General features: G+C 39.9%; 1 protein-coding gene across 3 annotated transcripts in view; it reads left to right on the top strand.

Moving 5' to 3' along the window:
- Positions 1 to 24,744, top strand: part of DEPTOR (DEP domain containing MTOR interacting protein) — a 77,648-nt gene that overhangs the window by 7,940 nt on the left and 44,964 nt on the right. For all 3 annotated transcript variants that reach the window (XM_071553928.1, XM_071553929.1, XM_071553927.1), the window contains 2 exons: positions 18,521 to 18,699; positions 20,687 to 20,810. In XM_071553928.1, the coding sequence (XP_071410029.1) occupies positions 18,521 to 18,699; positions 20,687 to 20,810 (303 nt within the window). The remainder of the gene's footprint in view (positions 1 to 18,520; positions 18,700 to 20,686; positions 20,811 to 24,744) is intronic.

The raw sequence follows: 24,744 nt of genomic DNA, 5'->3' as shown, positions 1-24,744 counted from the left end.
TAAAAGTCAAATGACAAAACTTCAACTAAATGGCTGGTCAGAGCAAAAGCCAACACACCTAAGAGATGGTGAGAGCAAAGATGGGAGCTTGAGAGTGAAGTAGAGTAATACTGTGTTTGATTTGGCAGAAGAGGAGGAGGTGGTGAAAGGAATTGGAGACGGCCACCATTATTCTGGTCATGAGCTGGAACAATGATCTTTCTAAGATGATGTTTGTCAAGGACGGTACATAGAAGAAACCTTGAGGTGAAAACTAAAAGGGAAGAAGAATGTGGAATAGAACTTTGTGGGGAAGAGGTATAGCTGTCCTGGACGAGACTTTACATGAAGAACCTGGGGAGACCAAAGCTCTTGTGTTGATGAGCAGCACTATGATATTTATCCTTTGTGAATCTTGTGTACCTGGTTTCAGAAGATTCTCCCACCCCCAGTAACACAGAGGTCATCTAGCTCAGTAGCCTTTGACTTGGCACTGTGGAGGTTTGTGTGGGTTTGTTTCCTTGTTTCTCACATGAAGTGCTGTGGCCAAAATAGGTGTTTGTCCGTAGTGTTTCCCTTAATGTTCAGCTGAGCTGTTGTACAGCCCACTGGCTCTGTGTCTGCACCACTTTCCTGCATATCAGGCCAAATGAATTCGCTGGCAATTAAAAAGAAGTTTCTGCATATTGTATGTGTTGCTTTTCACGTTGTGGCTCTTGTCTTCAAAGCATTGGGACTACTTAAAGCAAGTCTGCTTGTTCCTTTGTGTTTTCACAAGCCAATCTCACCTCTGATTTGAAGCTAACCAAATGCAAGGCATAATTGCAATATAGTTAGTAAAAACAATGATTTTTAATTTAATTCCAATGAGTATTGCAAAATATTCACAGAAAGTTGAATTTGTGAGTGCTTATCTGAGGAATCAGAGTCCAACATTTATTTACATTCATCCTCTTTGGAAGGAGAATCTGACAACACACAGCAGACACATCACTCAAAGTTAGGATTGCAAATAATGGAAATTAATTCTGAAAAGATACTAGTTAAGCATTATTTATAGTGCTGACTGTCAGTGGTAGAGCAATTTCCTTTGATTTTTTTCAGAAAAGATCCTTGTCTTGATAATCATGCATCCTTTTCTGCAGTAGCATATAATTGTATAGCTTAGAAATCAGGGTGGTATAATAGAGAGCTGTTAATTGTTTCCTGATGCTCAGGATGTAATTAACTTATACTTTCCTCTAACTGAAATTAATTTGTCTTTACTAAGATGTAGAAAGAGTAACTCCTAGCTTAAACTGCAATTAAAGTGCAAACAGAGGGAGATGGTGATGGGAAGAAGCTCAAAGTAGCATTATCATGCACAAATTCCAAAAGAGTGTACAAATACCATTTTGAGAGTAATTTGGCTCTAGAGGCTTAAAGACTTGTCTTGGACAATTAAAGTGTTTTGAAAACTCCAAGCATTTGGACAAACTCAGATCTTTCAAGTCTTTTGGGAAATGGCAGAAATAGATATGGTGAAATGAGGTTAATAAATAGATCTTTGTGGGGCTGTTCCATGGTGTAATGGAGAGCACTCCAGACTCCAAATCCCAAGGACCTGAGTTTGAGTCTCAGTAGGGACCATCAACCCCCTGGGAATTCGATGCCTCTCTGCCATCTGATCCTGTCAGATCTCAGATGCTCGGCAGGTCAACCCTGGTTAGTACTGTGTGCTGTAGACAGTCCTGAGGCCTTCTCTGTCATTGGCCAAGCTCACTCGGCCGTGGCAGATGGACCTCAGGACTTAAACGGTGGGGCCAGTTCTGTGCACGCTGTGCCTCACCTAAAAAATCCACTGCACAGGCTGGAAGGGCACACCCACGTGGGGAGAGCCCTTCCCAAATCTTTGTTTGCGAAGTCTGGCCATACATACATGCATACATACAAGTAGATATTTGTGATGAGAAGAATGAGTCCATAGTAGGAGCCATTGATATCATATTGTACACGTCTAGTTAGATGAGACAATGAAAGTGGGTGCTCAAAAGCCCACTAAACAGAAGAAATAAAGCAAAGTTTATTGGGTGCTTATTTTAACAAGCTTAATTTGTTTATCTTTAATTTGTGTAAAATTACGCAACTCTCTAAAATAGACAGCAAAAAGGTGTCTTCCTACAAGAAACAAGCCCCAGGGAAGGCTGGCTTTCAGGGTGGGATTGGGCTGGAGCACATCATGTATAAAGTGATGCTGAGGGCTGGCTCTGCTCATCCTAGAGAAGAGGCTTGGGGGGAGCTTACTGCTGATTGCAACTACTAAAATGAGAAGGTATAGGCAAAAGGGTATAGAGTCTTTTCCAAAGTGCACAAGGATAGTACAAGAGGCAACAGTCAAAATTTGCAAGGGACTTTGTAATTAGATACTTGGAAATAATTATTCGCTGTAAGGGTCAGTAAAAAAATTGGAATAGGGGCCCAGAGAAGCTCCGAAATACTAAAATCTTGCCTGGACATGACCCTGAGCAACTTGTTCTAATTGGTGTGCTTTCAGTGTAGGTTGGACCAGGTGACCTCCAGAGATCCCTTCCAATTAAATGTATCATAAAGGCATAGTGTGTTGCCTTCTTGAAGCTGTGGTGGCTGATATTATCAGCTTTTCGTTACTGGCTGCTAACCAGAGATTATTGTCCACTCAATGGAACTGGTGGCAGGGCTTCCAAGAACTCTCCTTAACCTACTTTAATGCAAAATCAGCTGGGTTAGTTTGCACCACTGCTTGCTCTTACATTATCCAGGTTTTCAAGCAAATTTAAGGATGAGAAATGTATCCATTTCCAAATGAATGCATGAGAACTTTTGAAATCTCTCTATTTCAACTACCAAGTTTTTAGAAAGATGTGAAGGTGACAACCTGACTCCCGTGACCTCACTGCCTTAAATTAGGCTAGGATTTTACCCCAGATTGTGTGAGATTGATGAGATGCCAACATCACAACTCTTCCCACCACCAAGATTGCTTTTCAAGGTGTCTGTGAGGTTATCTGTGGATTCATTTCTTAAGAACTTGGGGAACAGAAGCCGAAGCGAATACAGGGCATGGTGGTTTTATATCGATCCTTGAAGGAGGAGAATAGAGAAGAGATTGGAGACAGTGTACAGAGTAACATGTACTGGAAGGCCAGTGAGTCACAGTGCCAGAAATCCTGCTGGTTGTATGATGTTGGCATTACAAGAAGAGAAGCAATCGCAGGGCCAGCCACCTGCTCCTTTGTTCTCACTGCCTGCACAGCGTTGCTGCAGATGGATTGAGCCCTCTCAGATCTCTGACACTGTGCACAAAGGGACCAGTTTGGGAGTTCATTTGTCTGCACAGGTTTCTGTGCATGATCCTGCAGGTCCAAATTGGTTGTGGAAAGAGGACTTTCAGTCACATGTTGAGAGGGAAGAAGGTATTTGAACTGTTAACACTTTCTTTCCTTGGAGTGGCTCTTCTCATCCTATAATCTGTTTAGAATGTATTCAGATATATTTCCTTGCCTTTACAGATCAAAGACATGATTAAATCAAGCATGTGCCTAACCATTATCCCACCTTGTTAAAAATAATAATACTTCTTTCAACACACACGAAACAATGGGATTTTTGCTTCCTCTGTATGCCATTGTGCTTTGTCACAGTGTTGCAAGGCCTAGATCCTTTAAAGATATTTCATAATGGGCAAAAATCCAATCATTTTAAGTTTTCTATAGAGTAGTGGTTTTTCCAAGGGCTATACTTTGGGCCTACTGTAATGAATCAAACATGGGTGGTTGGAAGATAGTTGCTTGCATTCTTTCTGTTGGGCTACAGAGGGGCTAGAGCTTCTCCAAACTAATATATTAAGAACTTCATATGACTTTTTTCGGTTGAGTCTGTAAATCAACACCAGCTGAAACAGCATATCCTACATAATTTCACATGAAATATGTTTGTACTCTGTTGCTTTCTTCTCTCATGAATGTGGAACATCTGAGTTTACATGAGGCCAGTAACAACAGTACTCTTGGGAAACACATTATTGGGCCAAAAGAGAAGCACAGTAAACATGTTCTGGAGAAGCACAGTAAACATGGTAAAAATATTTTATTTAAACATATAATGGTGAAGGAAAAGTTCAGTGGACTGAAAATTGTGAAATTTTGCTTGCAGGCTGAAAACTGTACTCAGCACATTTTTTATGTAAAATACCAGTATTTCACCTCAGAAAGTGACAAACCTGTAGGAAAAGGCACAGAAAGATGTTGGCCATTTGATCAACGGTTTCATGTATTCAGTGGCCACAAGTCTTTTGCACTTTCAGGAGTTTGTGTATGCACAGCTTACTTACATACGGACTGAAATCTTACATTATTGACGGTCTGGGCGAGGGAATCAAGGACACCCTCACTGAGTTCACAGATGACACCAGTTTGGTCAGGAGTGTTGATCTGCCAAAGCGTAGGAGGGTTCTACAGGAGGATTTGGTCAGACTGGATCAATGGGCTGATGCCAGTTTTGTGAGGTACAACAAGGCCAAATGCTGGGTCCTGCATGCCGGTTACAACAACCTCATGCAAGACACCAGGCTTGGAGATGAGTGGCTGGAAAGCTGCCCATTGGAAAAGGACTTGGAGGTGCTGGTCAGCAGCGGCTGAACATGACCCAGCATGTGCCCAGGTGGCCAAGAAGGCCAGTGGCATCCTGGCTTACATCAGAAACAGTGTGGCCAGCAGGAGCAGGGAAGTGATTGTCCCCCTGTGCTCAGCACTGGTGAAGCCACGTGTCAAATTCTGTGTCCAGTTCCAGACCGCTCAGTATAAGAGGGACATTTTGGTGCAAGAGTGTGTCCAGAAAGGAGCAGTGAAGCTGGTCTGAAGCACAAGTCTGATGGGGAGAGGCTGAGGGAGTGTTGGGTGTTTGCACTGGAGAGGAGGAGGCTCAGAGGAGACCTTTTTGCTGTCTGCAACTCCCTGAAAGGAGGCTGTAGCCAGGTAGAGGTTGGTCTCTTCTCCCAAGTAACAAGTGACAGGGCAAGAGGAAATGGCCTCAAGTTGCACCAGGAGAGATTTAGATTGGATATGGGGAAAAATTTCTGCATGGAAAGTGTTGTCAAGCATCGGAACAGGCTTACCCAAGGAAGTGGTCATCACCGCTGGAGGTGTTTAAAAGATGTATGGGTGTGGCACTTGAGGACACAGTTTAGTAGTGGATTTGACAACCTTAACCCAGGTTAAGGGTTGGACTCAATGATCTTAAAAGTATTTTCCAAGATAAACATTTCTATGACTCTATGATCTATAGTTCAACATTCATAAAGCTCATTTTGGTTACTTTCAAATGAAGACCTAATTATCACTCTAATGTGCTTTGATAGCCAGGGCGAATAATGGACTAAACCTTGGCACAGGCTCTGGTATCCACATGTCTGGTCAGTTCCAGCAAGAAGTGCCTGTGGTCTGTCTGCCCAACTGTGCTTGTTGAAACCATCTGAAGAGCAAACATAGCCAAGCTCCTACCAATCCTGCCTTTCTTCAGGACAGATGATGTCCAGGCCCGTCTTGAGTAAATGAATTGGATTAACACACAGTGTTGGGTCATTTACACCAATGATAGGTGAATATCTGAGTCCGAACCACTCATCTCCTTTTGTCCAGTTGCCCATCCAAAGCCTATCTCTAACATGTCTGTGCAACATGTGTTTTGAATTCAAGCTGGGGCCTGAGACAAAGTTTGCAGTATGCTGTAAACATAACCATATTGTTGTAATCTGAATCCAGCAGCATTTACTGAGGCTGATGCGTATGTAAAGCTGATGCCATTACATGGTGAATAAGGGTCAGGGTGCGTGTTCTGAGTTACTAAGGCAGTAAGAAGGCACAGTTTGAATTTATTGTCAGAGCACATAAATACCTGTTCACTGAACTTGCTGCATGTGTGGAGAGAGAATTTCGCCCAGAAAGAGAAATGACAAACACATGCCCAGCAATGGTAACAAGCTGCTCAGTAGAGCAACAGATTTTTTTTTGCCTCCTTGTGGATTTATATATTATTTTAAAGGAAAATTTCCATTTAATCTTAAGAGGAAGATTGCTTCTGTAATATTTATCTTTTCAAAACTTATCTACTTGTGAGCATTTGACAAGGCCTAATCAAACAAGACAAGATCGTTGATAGCATCCTGACAGAAGGAACTATTCATCAAGAGTGGTTATGCCACAGCTGTGTATCTGTTCATGTCATATATGTAGAAAAATGCTGAGCTAATCAAACAAAGCCTTCCCCAGGCTAGATTTTTCCAAAAGCAAAATCTTGTAAATAGAGTTAGTATTTAACTAGATTTTTTATTAATGCATGTATCTTAATGACAAAGTTCTTCATTAGCCTTTCAGAATTTAGGCAGTGAGCAACTTCATGCCTTTATATTATCCCCTTAAATTCATAGATCATAATTCTTCATGTTACATGTTTGTATGACCTAGATAAAGAAAGAGATTTAAAGCAGACAGGGTGGGATTTTGTCATTAAAATATTTGTGTCAGAAAGCAATCCTTTCTGTGTTAAAAAAATGAATACAGCAGTGTTATGTTGCAAAATTGTTGAATGAAATCAGTTGCCATTTGCATAGATGCATTTGGAACTCACTCAGTGTAGTCTGGGACAATCAGTAGATTTCCAAGACATTTTTATTTTTTTCATCTCTAGATGGTGATTCTTTTTTGTTTGGCATTTGCAGTGAAACCCTATTGGATGTTACATGATTTCATTTAAGAAGAACATGTATAAATGAGCAGAATGTTAATTAGGATTACACTGATTTGTTGCCTCCAGATGACTGTGAAGGTCATACTGGTTAGTATTCTACTCTTAAAGCAATGCTTTTCTTAAGCAAACAAGACAACTTAAGGAAACTCTAAAAGGCTGTAACTTCATTCTGTTTAGGCTTCTGTCCTATTTTGATTTATTCACTTTAATAATTGCATACTCTATATTATTACAGTAAATAAAATCAAATTATGTGCCGCTATATAAAATAGACAAATTCCAGGCTAAAGAGACCAAGATGACTATAACTATATTGACAGGTTCTTCGTGGTAGCTTCACAAGATTCTCAAGATTAGAGACTGGAGGTTCCTGCAAAGCTGGTGATCTGGGTCTCAACAGAATGAGTGGATGTTGCACATGGAGTCAGGAAAGCCCCCTGAGTACAGTGTAGAGACTTCAGCCAAGGGTAAAATGCAGAGTTAGGCTGTGGAGCTGGCAGAGGGATCCTCTGCCACTGGAGCTGCTCCTGGCTACTACACTTTGATCACCCAGCTAATGGGGTTTCCTCACAGCAGATCCCCAGCCATGTCTTGACACAGCTGTATGTCGCAAAGATTGTACGATTTCCTTCATATGATGGAGGAAAACGTGCCCCTAGTTTAGTGTTGACTGCATGATAATGACTGGCCAGTTAAATCCCTATCCTGGTAATCAGCCAGGTAAGGCCTACTGCATGTGCGCACAGTAGAAATGAAAAACAAGGAATACCCTGTGGCAAAAGCAAAGAAGCATGCCCCCAAATGTAGATATCTCTCATTATACCTACAGCTCCTGAGTGTTGGCAAACACAAAAGAGTGTCTGTGTATCTGCATTTTTTTAAAATAAAAGCTTTAATATGAACAGCAAATGTCTTTATATAGGCAGCATTTGAACTTTTCTTTTTTGCAGCTGACATGAACCAGGACTTTAGAAAGGCTGTGAGTCCTGGTATAGTGCATTTAAAGGCCAGCCTCTTTTATTCTTCCTTCCTGTAGTATTCCCAACGTTGTTTTTAGTAGTGTCAGTGTAAATCATGTAATTATAAAATATGAGATTGGAAGGTCTTCTGCAGAATATTATAACACATAAACTTTTGATATATTTATAACAGTTCTCTGAAAGTCATTCTTGCCTTAAGTAACAATTAGAATTTTTTTTTCAAAAACTTTTGACTAATGCTTACATTCCCTCAGCATCACTTAAATAGCTTTTCTTGCTTTCTGCTTTCAACTCACCTGGAAGATTATAGACAGCAATTCTGTTCCTCTAACTTCTTGTCTAGATAAGGCCAAACTCCCAAGCCAGTATCTTTTTCTCTCTGCTCATGAGACTGGCTTGTCATTTCTCATACAGGAGTAGAGCTACATAATTGCATATTTGAGCTTATTGTTCTTGAATGACATGGCAGAAGCAAAACACACTATTTAGATGATGTTCTGTGGTATCATACACAATGACATGAAGAACTGGATTTCCATAATTTATGGAGACGTCTCAGTTAGTATAACCTAAGGTTGACTTTGGTTTTTGTATGGTCTCTGCCTGTTTATAGCCTGTAGTTAGTGCAAGTTTCAGTACTGAATATTCATCTATTTCTTACTCTCTGTAGTTTTCAGCTTCTGAGTTCTCGGTTTTCAGCAAAGCATTTTGTTGTTAGTGCACAGCCTTGCATTTCACAGTCTTACCTGTTCCTCCATTTCTCTTTATGCACTGTGAAGGTCATCCACTAACAATTTAATCACCTCTTGGTAATTCACTCAAATGGATCATTACTTTCAGTGTTTAAAAATGAGAATCAGTCCCACTTTTATTTTGCAGTTTAGTGGTCAACCACTGGATTTCAGCCACTTCTGGAAGGCAGTGAGAACTCCCTTGTATCATGTCTTCTGTCAGTGTAACATCCCGCATATTGAGGTATTGCCAGCTGTAGGGTAAAAAAACATGAATCGGGACCAGAATATTGTAAGAATTTTTTTAGTGGAATTCAATACAGAGTGTCTTTTCTTAGTGAGTACTTTTCCACTTACTGCTATCACAGCTTTCTTCAAAATAAAAATAAATCCCAATAATACTAAACATTAAAAAAATGAAGATACTAATTTGGAACAGGAAGAGATAAAAAAAGTTCAGTGGTTTTAATACAACCCACTGTATATTGAAATAATATTGCATCTATATTCATTTTAAGATGAACCAACATACTAGAAATGAGTAAAAAGTCTTAAGTTATAACCCCAATAAAAAGTTGTGTTTGTTAACAATATTACATAATACTAAGTATTTTATTGGTGCTTTTATTACCTGTCAGGTACTGGCCATCTGTGCTTGATGACGTTCATGATTACACAGTGCAGTATTTGGATAAGAGTTTTTTGTGTAGAGATGGAAAACACTTGGTAAAAGCAGAGATATTACTGCAGTATGAAGCATTATTAATGATGAAGGCAGATTTTTTTGCTTGTTTTAAGCAGGCTTGCCAAGGACTGCTGAAAGAAGTCCAAACAGTTGGTACTTCTCTAAGAAGCATAAAATACCAGGGAGAAGATCTTCTACAGATCTGCAGTTCTCAGACTGAGAGCAGCCATGCCTGGAAGGACTTTGAGCTCAGAGGTTATCCAAAGCCATATAACGCCCCAGCAAAACTGTCACTTATTGACAGGGTGGAAGAAATACCAAACTGCACTTGAGATTAAGCACTTGACTAATTTCAGTTCTCCCCTGGATTTCTTGGGTTTTCTCTGGCAGATAACAACCCTTTCTACTGTTTGCACTGCAGACTTGTTCAGTACTGTGGTGCTTTCTGGGCATTGCTGAGAGATGGATGGGTGAAAAGACCCCCTTGTTTCTCAGGTGGTGTGAAATTTGCTGCATGCACTGCAAGTGCCTGCCAAGGTCATCCTCGGCTTTTCCCTCTTGATAAGTGTAAAAAAAATGTCAGCCTTGCATAAGGGATCTCAACCTGTAGCTTTTTTTGGTAAGGTGCATCCAGGAGAGCAGGGCTTTCTAGTACTCATAGCCCCTTGTATCCTTGCTGCGGCCCCTGTTCTTGACTCCAGTGATGCAGACCAGTAATTCAGCATCCTATTCCCCAGATTCTGGTCTGTCTCTCCAAGTTTCTAAATGGCCGTGCTAGCAGGAATAGCTAAAGCAGTAGTGCTTGGGCTCTGACCTGTATTTGCTCTGTTTAGCCCATTTAGCATTTAAAAGGGACATTGTCCTTTTCCAGCCATGTTACTGAGATAACAGGTCTGCATTCTCTGACACAGATTCATTGGTTTTCACTGGCCTTCCTTGAGACCTACACTGCTCCTTCCTAAGTTTGCTATTCCTAAAATATTCCTTTATTGAGAGGCATTTTAGCATAAGTCTACAAGAGTTCCTGGGCTTATGGCTACTATGTTAATCCAGTCAAGGGATGTTTGTAACAACAGGTCTCTTATGGTTTCTGGTCTGTGCTTTGACATTTTGGTGGTTTATGGTAGAAATCTTCAGCTTAGATTTGGAAAGACATCCTTGAGAAAATTAATACCCATAGTACATACTGATTTAGTAAACTTAAGAATATCCTTGCAATGGAGACACAGAAAATGAATGTGGAGAAAATGTAGTTGATGGATATGAGCAAAGATGGTTTGTTCTTTGGTGGAAAGTACATCAGTTCTTTTAGGGATCCACACGGTAATATCATGTAAACTGGGACCTGCATACATGCATCCCATGGTGTATTCCAGCTCATCCATACATGAGTGAGAAGCTTGACTTGTGTGTAGAGAAGGAGGACTGTGAGTTGCTGAGTTCTGACAGCTTCAGCCCAGAAAGCAAGCAGGCAGAGACAGGCAGACTTCCACTTTCCTTATGAGCAGGGGCAGGTGAAATAGTAACTTGCCTGTATTCTGTGTTTTCATATTTGTAAAGTGTGGTATTGTGCTTTCCAGCACTACGGAAGCTCTCAGGGTTTAAGTGCATAGGCAATTAAATGTATTATTCATGTTTGTGCACATTTTACTTAAAAGTGAGATGCAAGTGAAATGGCTTGGCAGGCAGAGAGATGAGCCACTTCACAGCTTCCGTTGGTTTTACAAGAGGTCTGTCTCTAGTTTTATGACAGATCGATACAAACACACAGATCTAATTTCCTCTTAAGTCTGGTGTACTCAAAGGGAAGCTGTGGCTCTGAATTTCTGGCCTGAATTTGTGGGCTGGAAGAGTCAAGGGGCATCATTTTAATTTCATTCCAGACCCTGAGCCGTGCCTGTGTCTCAGAGTTTGCTGTGGTCCCTGACAGTGTTAGTAAGATGTTATGAGCAGTGGAGGTGTCCCTGTGCATGCTTGGTTGTGGGTTTAGGGTCCTGAGTACTTTCTAAATGTATAAAAAAGGCCTAATAAAAGTGACAGCCCCAAAGTTTTATTTAAAGCCACAGGGGCACTTGTGAACCCTCACTTCTTTGGAAGGTTTAGGATTTCCTCTGCAGTGCACCCTGAGATAGTTTACCTGAAGTCTCTCTATCTGGCTCTGTGTTGTGGCATCTCTTCACATTGACTATATGGCTGTGGGCAAAAACGTGGAGATAAACACAGTGATGAGAACTGATATCAGAAGTTGCTTTGAAAGCATTCTTTCTAACCCTATTTGAGATGTTAAGAGTTCCTTCTCTGTCGCAGCTACCAACACAGAAATATCTCCATCCTATTTCTAGTACGACCTGTTGTGACCCCATGTTTTAAAGGGTGTTCTAGCTCCTGTGAATATCAAGTAACAGAATAAGTGATTGCAGAGCTGGAGCATAAATAGAAAGAGGAACAGTGAGCAGTGAAATGCTGACACTTCAGCTGAGACTTGGCAAGCCCAGCAATACACACTACATTCACAGAGTACCTTCACGATTGCCTCTGTGTACAAAGTTCATATCCTCATGACCTATTTTATGTTTTTGCTTACAGTGCAGAGGCAAAAGTTTAGTGTATAGAACATTTCAAGTAGTTCTGTATTTTCTTGGGTGTGTATATACATATATATATAAATACTGCCTTATGCTCAGTCATTTTGTGACTGACTTGTGAGTTTTCAGTTTCAGTGGGACTTATGCTTCTAAGTCACCGAGGCACTCTGAAAGTAAGATGCCTTAAGATGTGCTGTAGACACATAATATATTTACATTCAGAAACCAGCCAAACTTTGTATCCTCTGGGCAGATCCAAAACTGTTGTGTTTCCAACAGAAAGGGGCAATTCTACCTGCCAGTGGAGCACCTGTGTTATCCCTTGAGAAGAGGTGTGAAACCCCATGTTCTTTAGCCACCATGAATTATCTTTGTCAAGATACTTTTTCTGTCCATGTATGTCTATCACTAAGGGTGTTGTGACTTGTTTTTCTTGGAAATAAGAAAATCCTTCTCTTACAGAAATTCCAAATACATGAAACTTGTGAAAGAAATCACCTGCAGTGCTTTGCCTCTCTGCATATCACTGTTAGTTTTCAAGGGATCTAATATGGTTTTGTTCAGAGTTTACTAAATTTGATAAAACTGTAGTAGTTCAATAAAAGCAGACTGGCAGTGTTCAGTCTGGGATAGTCACTGAAACCAAAAGCAAGGTGTAATGCAGCAGTAAACCATAAGCATGCTGGAACTCATCAGCAGCAGTTGAGCACTCTGAGGCAGGATGTGCTTCGTGCCATGACTAATTACATCAGCATGTATTGTTCAGTGATTAGTAAATTCTGCTAAGAATTTCCGTTTTAAATGGTCTCTTGACTAGTGTTTTGTCCTTCCATTAAAAAAATTGTTCTAAATTATGTATTCTGTGATGTAGATGATATATAGATCTCATGTATGTGACAGATAATATAGATGATTATATATGCAAAAATCATCATCAAAATACATCATTTGCATATATATGATTTATTTCTATGTATCATATATATATTTATGGACATGTACACATATTTATATATACTTTGAGGCCAAGCCACATGTATATTGCTTGGCTTCACCAAGGGCAAGTCTTGACTGACCAACTTTTTTGCATGACTGGACAGGAGAAGGGCTGCAGGGGTAATTTATATGGACTTTTTAAAGTCCTTTAACACAGTCCCCCACAATATTCTTCTCTCTCATTTTGAGAAAGATGAATTTGATAAGAGGGCTGTTCAGTTGTTGAGAAATTGATTGGATGGTCACATGCAGGGGGTACTGGTTAATGGCTTTATGTCCAGATGGGCATTGGTGATAAGTGGTGTCCCTCAGGGGTCTGTACTGGGATCAGTACAGTTTATTATCATTTTCAAGAACATAGACAGTGGGATCAAGTTCACCCTCAGCAAGTGTGCAGATGGCACCAAGCTGAGTAGAGCAAATGACACAATTGAGGGACAGGATGCCATCCAGAGGGACCTGGATAAGTTTAAGGGGGTATATGGGAACTTAATAAGGTAAAGGAAGGCCAAGTGCAAGGTGTGCACCTGGGTTGGGGCAACCCCTGCCATCATACAGGCTGTGGGATGAACAAATCAAAAGCAGCCCTACTGAGAAGGATTTGGGGGTGATGGTAGATGAAAAGCTGGACATGACCTGGCAATGGTGTGACTCTTGGGGGTGTTCCTGGTCAGGTCTAAGGGTTGGACTTGATGATCCTCGTGAGTCCCTTTCCAACTCTGCATATTCCGTGATTCTGTAATGTGTGATAGCAACCCAGAAAGACAGTTGTATTCTGGGCTGCATCAAAAGCAGCATGGCCAGCAGATCGAGGGAGAGATATTCTGCCCCTCTGCTCTGGTGTGACCCCACCTGGGGTACTGTGTCCAGCTCTGGAGTCCTCAGCAAAGGAAAGACAATGTTTTGTTCAAGTCAGTCCAGAGAAGGACAATGAAGATGATTAGAGGGATAGAGCACCTCTCATGGAAACAGACTAAGTGTTAGAGAGCTGTTCAGCCTGGGGAAGAGAAGGCACTGGGAAGACCTTACTGTGTCCTTTCAGTACTTAAAGGAGGCCTAGGAGAAAGGTGGGGACCAACTTTTTAGTAGCGCCTGTTGCAATACGATAAGGGTAATGGTTTCAATTAAAATAAGGTAGATTAGGACTAGATACTGTGGAGAAAAAAACTCCAGGCCAATTTAGTAGGAGATAAGATAAAAGAAGAGAAGCTTTAATGAACTGCCAGGCTCCAGGAATACATATCCACACATGTGCTCTCTGACCCTGGCTCTAATAATGTCCAGCCAATCCCCATTTTGCCATCCCCCGGTTCTTCTGTGTTCCACCCCTAGCACACTCCATTGGGAATTGAGTTTGGGGGAGTTTGGGACCCCTCTTTGATCATCTTCATTTTCCTCGTAGCACAGTGAGTCCTTGGAGGCCTCCCAAAGGTCTGGGCTTTTGAGGGATTGATATGGACTGGGGTTGGTATGTGTAAACCTTGAACTACTGGGGTTACTTCTACACATTAAAATCTACATTCACTATAACTTTTAAAATCTATAAAAATTAAAAAAATCAAAAAACCCCTGAGGCATCAATATAAAGAAGAAATGAGGGTGATGAGGGTGGGGAAATACTGGAACAAGGTGCCCAGAGAAGTGGTGGATGCCCCATGCCTGAAAACATTTAAGGTTAGAGTGGAGGAGATCTAAGAGCAACTTGATAGAGTGAAAGATATCTCTGCTCATTGCAGGGAAGTTGGACTAGATGACCTTTAAAGGCCACAACCAAAACACAACCCAAACTGGTCTATGATTCTGTGATATATGCATCTTTATGTGTGTGTGATTGTTTCAGGGACGTTAAAGGAGGAGAATGAGTGGAGCTCCATATGATAGTCTTCATCCAATGTTGTCTGTTTAGAGTGTCAGGGACCAGCCTGTTCTCTGCACATTATTTCTGAACACTGCTGGGAGAAACATAGGCACTAAATAGGATATACTAGGAAATGGCAAATTAATTAATCAGAAAATTACCAAGAAGAGCAGGAAATTTTTAGGTTTCCTTCATACATAGAAATCAGAGTTGGGTAGTGCTTTGTAAGATCTGTTAGCCAAGCACAAACTACTAGACTTAATAGAGGGAAGTAGCTGAGTAAGATATTTCGACCGTGGTCCAGTTAATTATATAATTACTATCTTTATCCAGCAGGCTGGCCTTTTCTTTGCTTTAAAAGGAAAGCAAAACTCTTGTGCAGGCAATGTCTCAAAAATCCTTACCCACGGGTCCAGAGAAAGATGCAAGAAACTTCAAAATGCGTAATGTCCCTGGTGGAAATAAAAATGTCCCTGTTGGCTGGAAACAAAGTTCAAGTTTCATGTAGCTGCAAGAGCAATTTCATCCCAAGTTAGTGACTGATTCTTCATTTTTAGGCAAAGATTTAGATTTTTCCATTATCCTGGCTTTTCTGACAGTTACGAAAGAATATATGCCTAGTGACCTCTTAATAAGTACCATTGTTCCAGATATTGCTGAACACATTTACTGCAAAGCAGGAGCAGTGTGTTCCAGGTTATACCATTCCATGCTACGCAGGGGGAAGGCACTTCTGTTTGGAGCAAGAGTCCCTGTATGTTGTTGGTTGGGAGCAACTCCTGTTTAGACAAGCCCCCAGAAAACTGTTCTGGCATGCATTCTTGCAAATACAGGCTGTCTTTATTTGTTGTAAGCATGAGTAAGAGTCATGGATATCAGTTTATAAATATTAGAGGGTTGCATATGCCTGTTACAGTTCACAGGCAATTGCTCAAATGCTTTTGATCTCACATTGTTTTCTCCAGGTAGAGCAGACTGTTGCCCCATGTGCAAAATCCGGCAGATAGTCTTGAATAATACATGGAATTATATATTTGAATGATGTACTGGTGTACACAAAATTGTTTTCTGGTGTTAAGCTATTAAGTTGTAGAAAGAGGGTCAGTTTTTTAAAGGCTTGTTGAATCATGGTGTCTCTCCATCACCCCTTTTTGTTTGCCCTCTCTCTTCTTGCCTTTCTCCTCTCAAACTGGTGAGGGTTTGTCAGCTAATTCTCCTAATCAGCTCTTGAGAAAAACTTCTGGTGAGAGAAATGTGTTTGATGCCAGGTTAGGTCTTTTCCAGTCATCATGCAGATTAGCTGATGTAAAGTGATTAACATCACTTAAAGGGAAAGCATCAAGGACTTTGAGTGAGAAGTCTGTTTCCCAATGCCACGGGATAAAGAATTTACCACTTTACTTGGGTATTGCCTCCAGTGTATAATTGCATTAACTGATGCATTTTATTCCTTTTTATCCCATTTGATTTGGCTCCTGTTAAATACTTACAAACATGAACACATTTTTTGAATTCCTGGGTAAATTTAGATTTGCACACTGCAATATATGCTCAGTAACTTTACCTGAGGTTTCTGTATTTGTAGTTTACAGTAGGTACAATGGCAGTTTATTGAGCTACTTCTCCATACAGTTTGAGTTTTAGTAGGTATGTAGAGGTGAGGGAGCCTTGACAGACAGAACCAAGCATACACCATCAAGAAGAAAATCTGAATTCTCTTTTTTTTATTTTATTCCAAATAAACTAGCCTGGATTTAATTCAGTGTGGAAACACTTGGTATAGGTTGCAGAAAAAGTTGCCACATCTATTTGGAAATTGTAGATACTTTTGTTTTTTCAGGTTTCTTGAGGCTGATGTGGTCATGCTGTCTTTGACTTAATGATTTTATAACCTCTTAGCAAATTTGGATCCACATTAGCAAGTGGGTGGAAGTAATTAAGATAGGAAATTTCTACAAGTTTTATGACTATAGGCAAAAAGGTACAGAGAGGTACCCTATAAATGCTCTGAGTGAGGAAAAACCTTGTGTCTTTTGATGTGAGAGAGAAATTGAAATATCTATAAGCACACCAACTGCAAGAACGTCTGCAGTCAGAATTTAAGATATAAATGCCCATTTCTGGGGCTCTTGACAACTGACTTGTTAGTGGAACACCAGACCAGTCCTGGCACACTGCTATGCAACATGTGGACAGAGAAGGGGGTTTCCCTCTTATCAGATGAACTCCATCCATTTAGGCTTACACTGCTGACTGAAAGCTGTGTTGAGCTGTCTGCGTATGCATTATACACTCTTTTTCTAGTTTTGTTCTTGAAGATTATTGTGTGATTTAAGACTGGATGAACATTAACAGAACCTGGAATGTGTTTTAATTGTGAAGGTCCATCAGTTATACTGATAATTGCGTGTTCTGTAATTAAAACTGTGTAGGCTTTTCTTAGGAAGCATGGCAACAGCTGTTAGAGCACATGTGGAAAATATGCTATAAGCAAAGGTATTTTAGCTCAGAGAATTTCACAATGCGTGGGATATTTACCAGGATTTCTTTCCAGAATACTAATCTGATTTATCAGTATTTTTAATATGAAAGTCTTACATTTTTAAAATGATGTTTACAAAGCTGGCTTTGAGTTCACAGATTGGCCATTCCAGTGTAATTCAAGGCTAAATGCTGCAGAACAAAAACATTGCCTTGCTATTATTTTTAGGTAGAAGCCTATGTAAGTCTTGTCTAATGCCCTGATGTTACTTTCTTCATTGATTTCAGCCAAATACTTTTCTGTTTTTTGATTTTAAAGAGAAATCATTGTTTTATACTGGAGTCATATCGAGAGGAAAACTGCTTCTTGAGTCTCATGTTAACACTTTTCTGTGTTATCACCCTTTTACCCCCTACAATGCCTGTAGCATTTCTCAGGACTCTGAAGTCAGTGAGAGTTGTTAAAAGATGGTATCCTGACCACTTGGAAATGAACACCGATGTCTCTGTGATAGGAGCCCAAGTACTGTGGTTTCTGTGCTTTCCTCAGAACTGTGGTATAGACATGGCACTACAAAAACAGATTTTCTGATATGATTCATTAAAATGGACAAGAAAGCATAAAACATAAAAAAACCTTTTGAAACCTCTAACTATTAATTTATTGGTAATATTACTTCTTTTGTTTATTTAGAAAAAAAGGACTAAACATAAAGATGCAGAACCCCAGAACCTTTATTAACAAGGTATTACTGTAATCAGGATCTTGCATTCTGACTCAAACATCTCAAAAGCAGCCAACCAATTTGCTTTCAGGATGATGGGGGAGATTTTGCAGGTAGAGAGCATTTGCCAACAGGTCCTCAAGTGAAAAATCAGTTCTCCTTGATTTGGAGTAGGAGGCAACTTTTTAATGATACGTGGCATTGTGTTAGAATAGCTTCATGTCTGAATTTTAAATCATAAATGCTATGCTTGTTGTGCAACTGGAGTCAAAATGCAGTTACCCAACCAAGGGAGAACCCTACAGCTGAAAAAATGAATGAGATAAAAAAAAATCGACAGCAGTTATACTATAAAATAAAGGAGTAACATGGAATGTATTAGAGGTAATGTGGGTAAATTAATTCCAAATTACTGACAGTTTAATTGACCTACAGGAAGTATTTTAATGGTTTTAGTTTTAATGCTGTTCTTTTCTTCAATTTTTAAACTTTTCCACTGAGCAGAAAACAAGTTTTTCCAGTTAATGGGGTATAAAGTGATAACAAATGGTTCCTGTGGGTTGCCTGGTTGTGAGACACCAGTGGTGGAAGTGTGGCCGAGTCTCTTCCTTTTCTATGCAACACCTTTGAAACCATCCTTTGGGCAGGGTTTGGGTGCCGCTGCTCCACTCCTGTCCCAGTGCTGCTGGTTACAAAGGCTCTTTGCAAATGATACTCATAGGGTGATTTGACCCCCAGGCTCCGACTGCACGAAGAAAAGGTTATTAAAGATCGGCGGCACCACCTCAAAACATACCCGAACTGCTTCGTTGCCAAAGAGCTGATCGACTGGCTGATTGACCATAAAGAGGCCTCTGACCGAGAGACAGCCATTAAACTGGTGCAGAAATTGCTGGATCACAGCATTATCCACCATGGTAAGTGCAATATCAGCTACTAAAAAGTTCTAAGCTAAATTTTATTGACTTCTTGTGAAACAAAGGGAAATCCCACTCCTGCTCTTCAACCAAGTATAGGACAGGTAGGATCATTTCCCTGACAGAAATGGAGCATCTGCCTTGAGCTGTGCTGCTGTGCAAGGTCCCCTGTGCCCTGGAGGACATGAGAGGCTGAAGAGGTGTGGAGTGACCCATGGTAGCAGGGTAAGTTACAGTAGACTGTGATGCTGCTTCCCTGCCTACACAGCAGCCCCAGCTGGCTTGTGGCCCCCCTCTTCCTGCTGCCCTGACTTCCCTGCTTCTATAAGCACAGTTCTCCACCTGAAAAACCCATCAGAAAAATCATCCAGGAAAAAAAACCATCATTTTTCTCACATGGATTAGTTCCCTGGCCCTGTCCCTCACACCAGCTGCACAAACATTAGTGCTGGTACAGCTGCAGAAAGTTAGTGGTCCGGCTGTGCCCTGATTAATTTTCTCCTAAACTTGTTGTCTATTTGAGTTCTGTTCCTTTCAGCTTCTTGAATAACAATTTATGCTGATGAAAAGGAGACTTCCAATTCAATAGTGGCATTTAGTTGCCTTTTGGGGCACAGAAAGGCTGGGAAGCACACAAATGAAGAAGATCCAAGGCCTTGATTTCAAGCTGATAGTATTACCCATATCAAAAAAGGCAAATGTACCATTGGTTTCTTTTTTAAGAGAAAACTGAGTGCCTGCGAACAGACAAATGTTGACTTTATGCAGAGGTCATTGTATGTGCAGCAATGCTGCTGCTATCTGCAGTACTTTAACAACACCTTAATTAATGTCAGAAATGCACATATTGAATGAGTGCCACTGCTACAACTTCTGCTTGGGTACTAAATGAAAATTCTGGGTAGTTATGGAAACTGGAACTCCTGGTAGATAGTTAAAGAATAAAGTAATTATAGGGTATTCAAATCTGACTGCTTAATCTTCTGTTGAGAAAATGTCAGTGACGAGTTGCGTGGATGCCTGAGTGACTTAACTTAATTGAGCAATACAGGCTTTATTGCTGAATACTAACAACCTCCAAGTGTTTTCTATCTCAGGAAATTGCTCACTGTAGCTTTCACAAAAATTTCATACATATGTGTGTGTATATATTACACATGGAACAAGTTTCTTGAAAATTTTCATGTATTGCACTCTAATAAAATAGTTTGTGAAGTTAACTAGGGTTGGTAAATTCAGAGATAGTCAATCAGCTTCTGCAGGATGCTCAGAGCATCTCTTCAGCCCCAGTGTCAAGTGAAAGGGGTACCAGTTCCTGCTTCTGTGGTGCAGAAGGCTGACAAATCTGTTAGGAGCAGCTTGCTTGGGATAGCTTTCCTGTCAGGTTATGCCCTTGATGGGGCTCTGTTCTGCATTTACAAGAGCACACCATCAGCTGCTGCCTTACAGACCTAATTTGGCATTTCTCACTGTGCTCCTTATTGTACTACCCTTTGTTAGCTGGCATGGCAGAGCAATTTAGGCAATTTGAAGCGGGAGAAGGCTTTGATTTTAACTGTTTCTTTAGCAAGTCTCAGGTTTCCTATAGCATTGCTTACTGATACCTATAACTTTAAGAAATTCGACAAACCTTAAATTACTGAACATTTTACTCTGGTGGCCTTTTAGACAAAAAACCCCAACAGATTGTTTTCATCCGAAAGTTTTCTGGGTATGTATGTGTTTTTGTTCTTTATATTTGCATTAATAGCCACAAAACTTATGAACACTTATCTCCCTCATCCTGAAATTTGGTTACCTGTCTGAAAGTTTTCTCCAGCGTTTCACTGGTTATTAGAACTGAACAAAGTTGTAAGCTCAGAAATACTGTGGGTTATATTCTATATTTGCTTGCTTTGAAGTTCAGCAGCGGTACCTGATAAATGGATCCTCAACTCCTCAACAGGTGTGTGAAGGGTTTTATTTATTTAATTATTTTATGTTTCAGTCTGTGATGAACATAAAGAATTCAAGGACGTCAAACTGTTCTACCGCTTCAGGAAAGATGACGGGACATTTCCACTGGACAATGAGGTGAAGGTGTTCATGAGAGGACAACGACTGTATGAAAAGTATGTTGCACTCAGTATGCATAATGTGTTGATACTGGTGCCATGTGAGGCAAATTGTACTTATTCATCTGTTTTTGAATAGTCAGGGGCTTTCAAGTAATTTGGGAATGACTCGGGGTAATACCATTACTTTAGTTGGGAGCCCTTTTCTCTCTTTTCTATTTTTCTTTTGCTTTTCTACCATGTTCACTAGAGGCATTTTGTTTAAAAAGAAACAGCATTTTCAGATGTCTCAGGTTGTAAATAGACTCTATGTGAGGATTCACTGTAAATTGAAGCTCTTGAAATCTGTTGTGTAAAAATAATTACTGAAGGATGATTTGTCATGTAAAAGCATAATCATAATTCCTAAAACTTTAGTACACGAAAATGCATTGAACAAGCAGCTACATATCTGTGTAGAGTCCATATCTACATCTTCAGAAGGAGGTATGATTTTAAATCATAGGTGAAATCCTCAGTGTTCTGGTGTACAAAGTTTCAACATCAGATAAGTTATATTAAAAGTAGTTTCAGAAAAAAAACCAAACACACGACCAAAAGCATCTGATTATGAATTGAAGCAGATTATTATGCCTATACTGAATATTACACTGGACTGCTTCTGTCAAATAACTAGGCAACTTACCTGTACTTCCTAATATATAATTAATGGCATTTTTATTCAGGATACAGAGATTTTGACACTGTACTTTCAAGCAGAGCAAATACAATGAATGTTGGCATATGCTACAACTTAATGCAAAAGTTGAGATGTGTTGTTTACCAAAAAGCTTGAAGTATTGCTCTAGACTGAATACCACCCACTCTCCTGCTTGCTTGGAGCAGAAGCATGCAGCAGCCAGGAGAGATACTGTGTTTTCTCACTGGAGAAAATTTGTTTCCCTCTTAGAATAAAGCAGTCAGGAAACTACCAAGTTTAAAATCTGATAATAAATACTACTTTTAAGGTTAGCTGCCTCTGAAGATCGGTTTGCTGAAAGAGCGATGAAACCAAAATATTAACCAATAATTGTAAATTCCACTCCTTTTTTTGCACCTATCATATAAAATTCCCAGAGACACAGTGACTGTTACTATTTAAAGTAAAAAAAAATAGTAAATTGTAGAAGACATGAGCAAGCACACCACTGGAAAAAAATCCTCCATTTGATGCACCGGAACAGATGGATTGAATCACCTGACTCCAAAGACTTCTGTGTCTTCTAAGCACAGTGTTTGCTCCTTTAGACTCTGTAACATGCAGTGCCTACAAGCCTGACCTGTCCTATAAAAAGATGATTAGAGCGTCTACAGTGGTGTTTTTTGTCTATATTTCTATTTCAATTCTTCTGTGAGAAAAATATTTTTCAGTTGGTGAGTCTGATTCCAGTCCTCTGCATGAAAGGAGCCATGGTACAAAGAACTCTCTTCTATCAGTGTCTGCTTCCATCACCGTTTATCTGCTTGGAGAGCTATCCCCAAACCCATGTCTAGTGTCCAGTTGGTCCACCATAGTACTAGCAGAAAAATGTTTGTAACTGTAGAGACTGTTCCCATCTTAGAAAACTAGTTAATGCCAAAAGCAGCACCTGTATCTAAATATAACAGCATCCTCATGAGGTGGTTGCTCCTAGGCAACGTATCTCAAGGATTCAGAAACTTTTAAAACCAGCTCTGAGTACTAAATATAGTATAAATTAAGAATACCTGGCATTTCAAAACTAGTATGTGACAGTCAAAATTCTCTGTGGACCACTGGAAATATTTTATATTGATGGGAGATAAGAAAGCATACCTGGCCTATCTGGGCTTCACTTCGTTTGTTTTAGCAAATCCAGTGTGCTGAGATTTCAGATTTTGTTAGTTCCCTTGTCCATGTGCACTTATTTACAACACCTTCACAGTTTCATTGGATACGTTTTATACTCATAATCTGATAAAGTCAGACTACAACAGAAAGAGTTCTGCAATGAAATGTGTGATGTGTAATATATCTGTTGTATCAGTTTGCTGATAGTGCTGAGAAAGAAAATATTAATTCAGTGCAATTAAAATAATTACTACATGGCAACAACTGGAGAAAAATATACATGCACAAACATGAAGTCACTAACCAGCATATTCACCTTGTTTATCAAAATGCCTGTGGGCCTAATTGCAAGAGAAATGCAACTGTACCAAAGGAACACGTTTTGAAAATCTGTGTCTAATTTTGTGGATGTTGCTGACCTTCACTAGGCTGTGCTAGTTTAAGACAGACATTACAATACTATTTTCTGCCCTTCTCTGCTCTGCATTAGGGCTGGAGTACTGCCACATTCAGAAGCCAGTGTCGTTTGTGCTTGCCAAAATTGCAGACACGTTACCCAACACCAGTCAATGCAGATTTGTACTCTCAATGGGAAAAATGAATAAAATGCCTTAGGACAATCAGGAGGTTGTTGCATGGGAAGAGAAATGGATGCATTAGGCAGGTTCCCTGCATTTAGGGAGCTGTTTCAGGTAAATGCCTTGTTCTCTGCCCTGGGACATGGGAACATTAGGACTGTCCCTGTGCAGAGGAGCTCCCTTTCCCTGTCTTTCCTGTCTCTCTTCAACATGACCACAAAGTTCCTCATAACCTGGATTCTCCTCTCTTGTGGCATTACCTCCTTCACCTGACTATATCTGTGTGATTATAAGATTTAAAGGAATTTTTGTTTGTATTCTCCATTCATTTGCACTTAAAATCATTAATCCATTCAGATTCCCTGAACATCATTTCATACTTTGGTAGTCCTTTCTTGAGGTTCAAGTTTATAACTAGAGATGAAACCTACTGGATTTCCTACAGTCTTGTCTGAAATTGTTGAATACTGTATTAGGTCTGAGATCGGTATCAGTTTTCAAGCTATACAGGACTGACCAGATAGATTGAATGAGATGAAGGTGTTTCTTGTTCAACAAACACTCCCTGTAAATCTTAAATCCAGCACAGACCTTTCATAGCATTTAAAAAAAAAAGTTGTGCAGGCATCCTATTTTTATGTTTACAATTCTCAGTCGGTTTTGTTCAGGCACACAAGATTGTTGGTTTTGGTGCAGTTGGGCTTAGGAGTTCTAAGTCATTTCATAGTGCTGACATTAACCAAGATTTTTCAACCGGATTTCACAGTGAATGAAGTGCAGGTTTATGGTTTTAATTTCAGGAAATCTTTCAGATAATTTTGAGAGTGCATTTTTTGAATCACTTTCATTTTAACTCATCAGTGGTTATCACATTTATCCTCTAGTACAGTTATTTTGATAAAATAGGGTTAAAGATTTCTTTTGAAAGAAGTTTGAATTTCAGTGTTTGGCTAAATACATTCCCTTAATAGAGGATAACATCACTTTTAGCAAGTAATGTGTTTTGACATGAATAGTCTCATGTTTTCTTGAAACAAGGAGAAAATGGAAGACTAAGAGGCAGTTTCCAGTTCTTGCTCATGAAAGGCCAGGGTTTTGACTTATGTAAATTGGTACAGCTTAGTTGACAGGCATGGAGTTACAGTGATTTACTTCAGTGAATGATGTAAGTCTGTGGATTGCTGTGTCTGGGTTTGTTAAACTGGCAATTTGTCGTGCCTGTTTGTTCACAAGTCCGAGTCCCTTGCAGTGGTATTCTGGGCACATGCAGGAGGGTGTGAAATGTCAAACCGAATTTTTTTCCACTTGATATTTTTCCAGATTTCTTTTGGGTCTCTGTAAAAATCTAAACAGTAGCATTGCTTTTACAAGGACCTCTCTATCTGTGACTTCAGTAACCTGGTCAACTAATTATAGACTCATCAAACAACAATTAACATAATCCTAATGATTTTTTATGTGGTGCCTGCAAAGCCTGGGTAACCAGTTCTGGATAACCATGCAGCAGATGATACGAAAAGGCACAAGCTTTGGCTTTGCATTTTTTCTAGAAGGGAAAAAACCA

Source organism: Pithys albifrons, chromosome 4 (genome assembly GCF_047495875.1).
Source record: "Pithys albifrons albifrons isolate INPA30051 chromosome 4, PitAlb_v1, whole genome shotgun sequence".
In the NCBI taxonomy this organism is placed as follows: Eukaryota; Metazoa; Chordata; class Aves; order Passeriformes; family Thamnophilidae; genus Pithys; species Pithys albifrons.
Note: the sequence above shows the minus strand (reverse complement) of the source record. Positions and strands in the feature narration are given on the sequence as shown.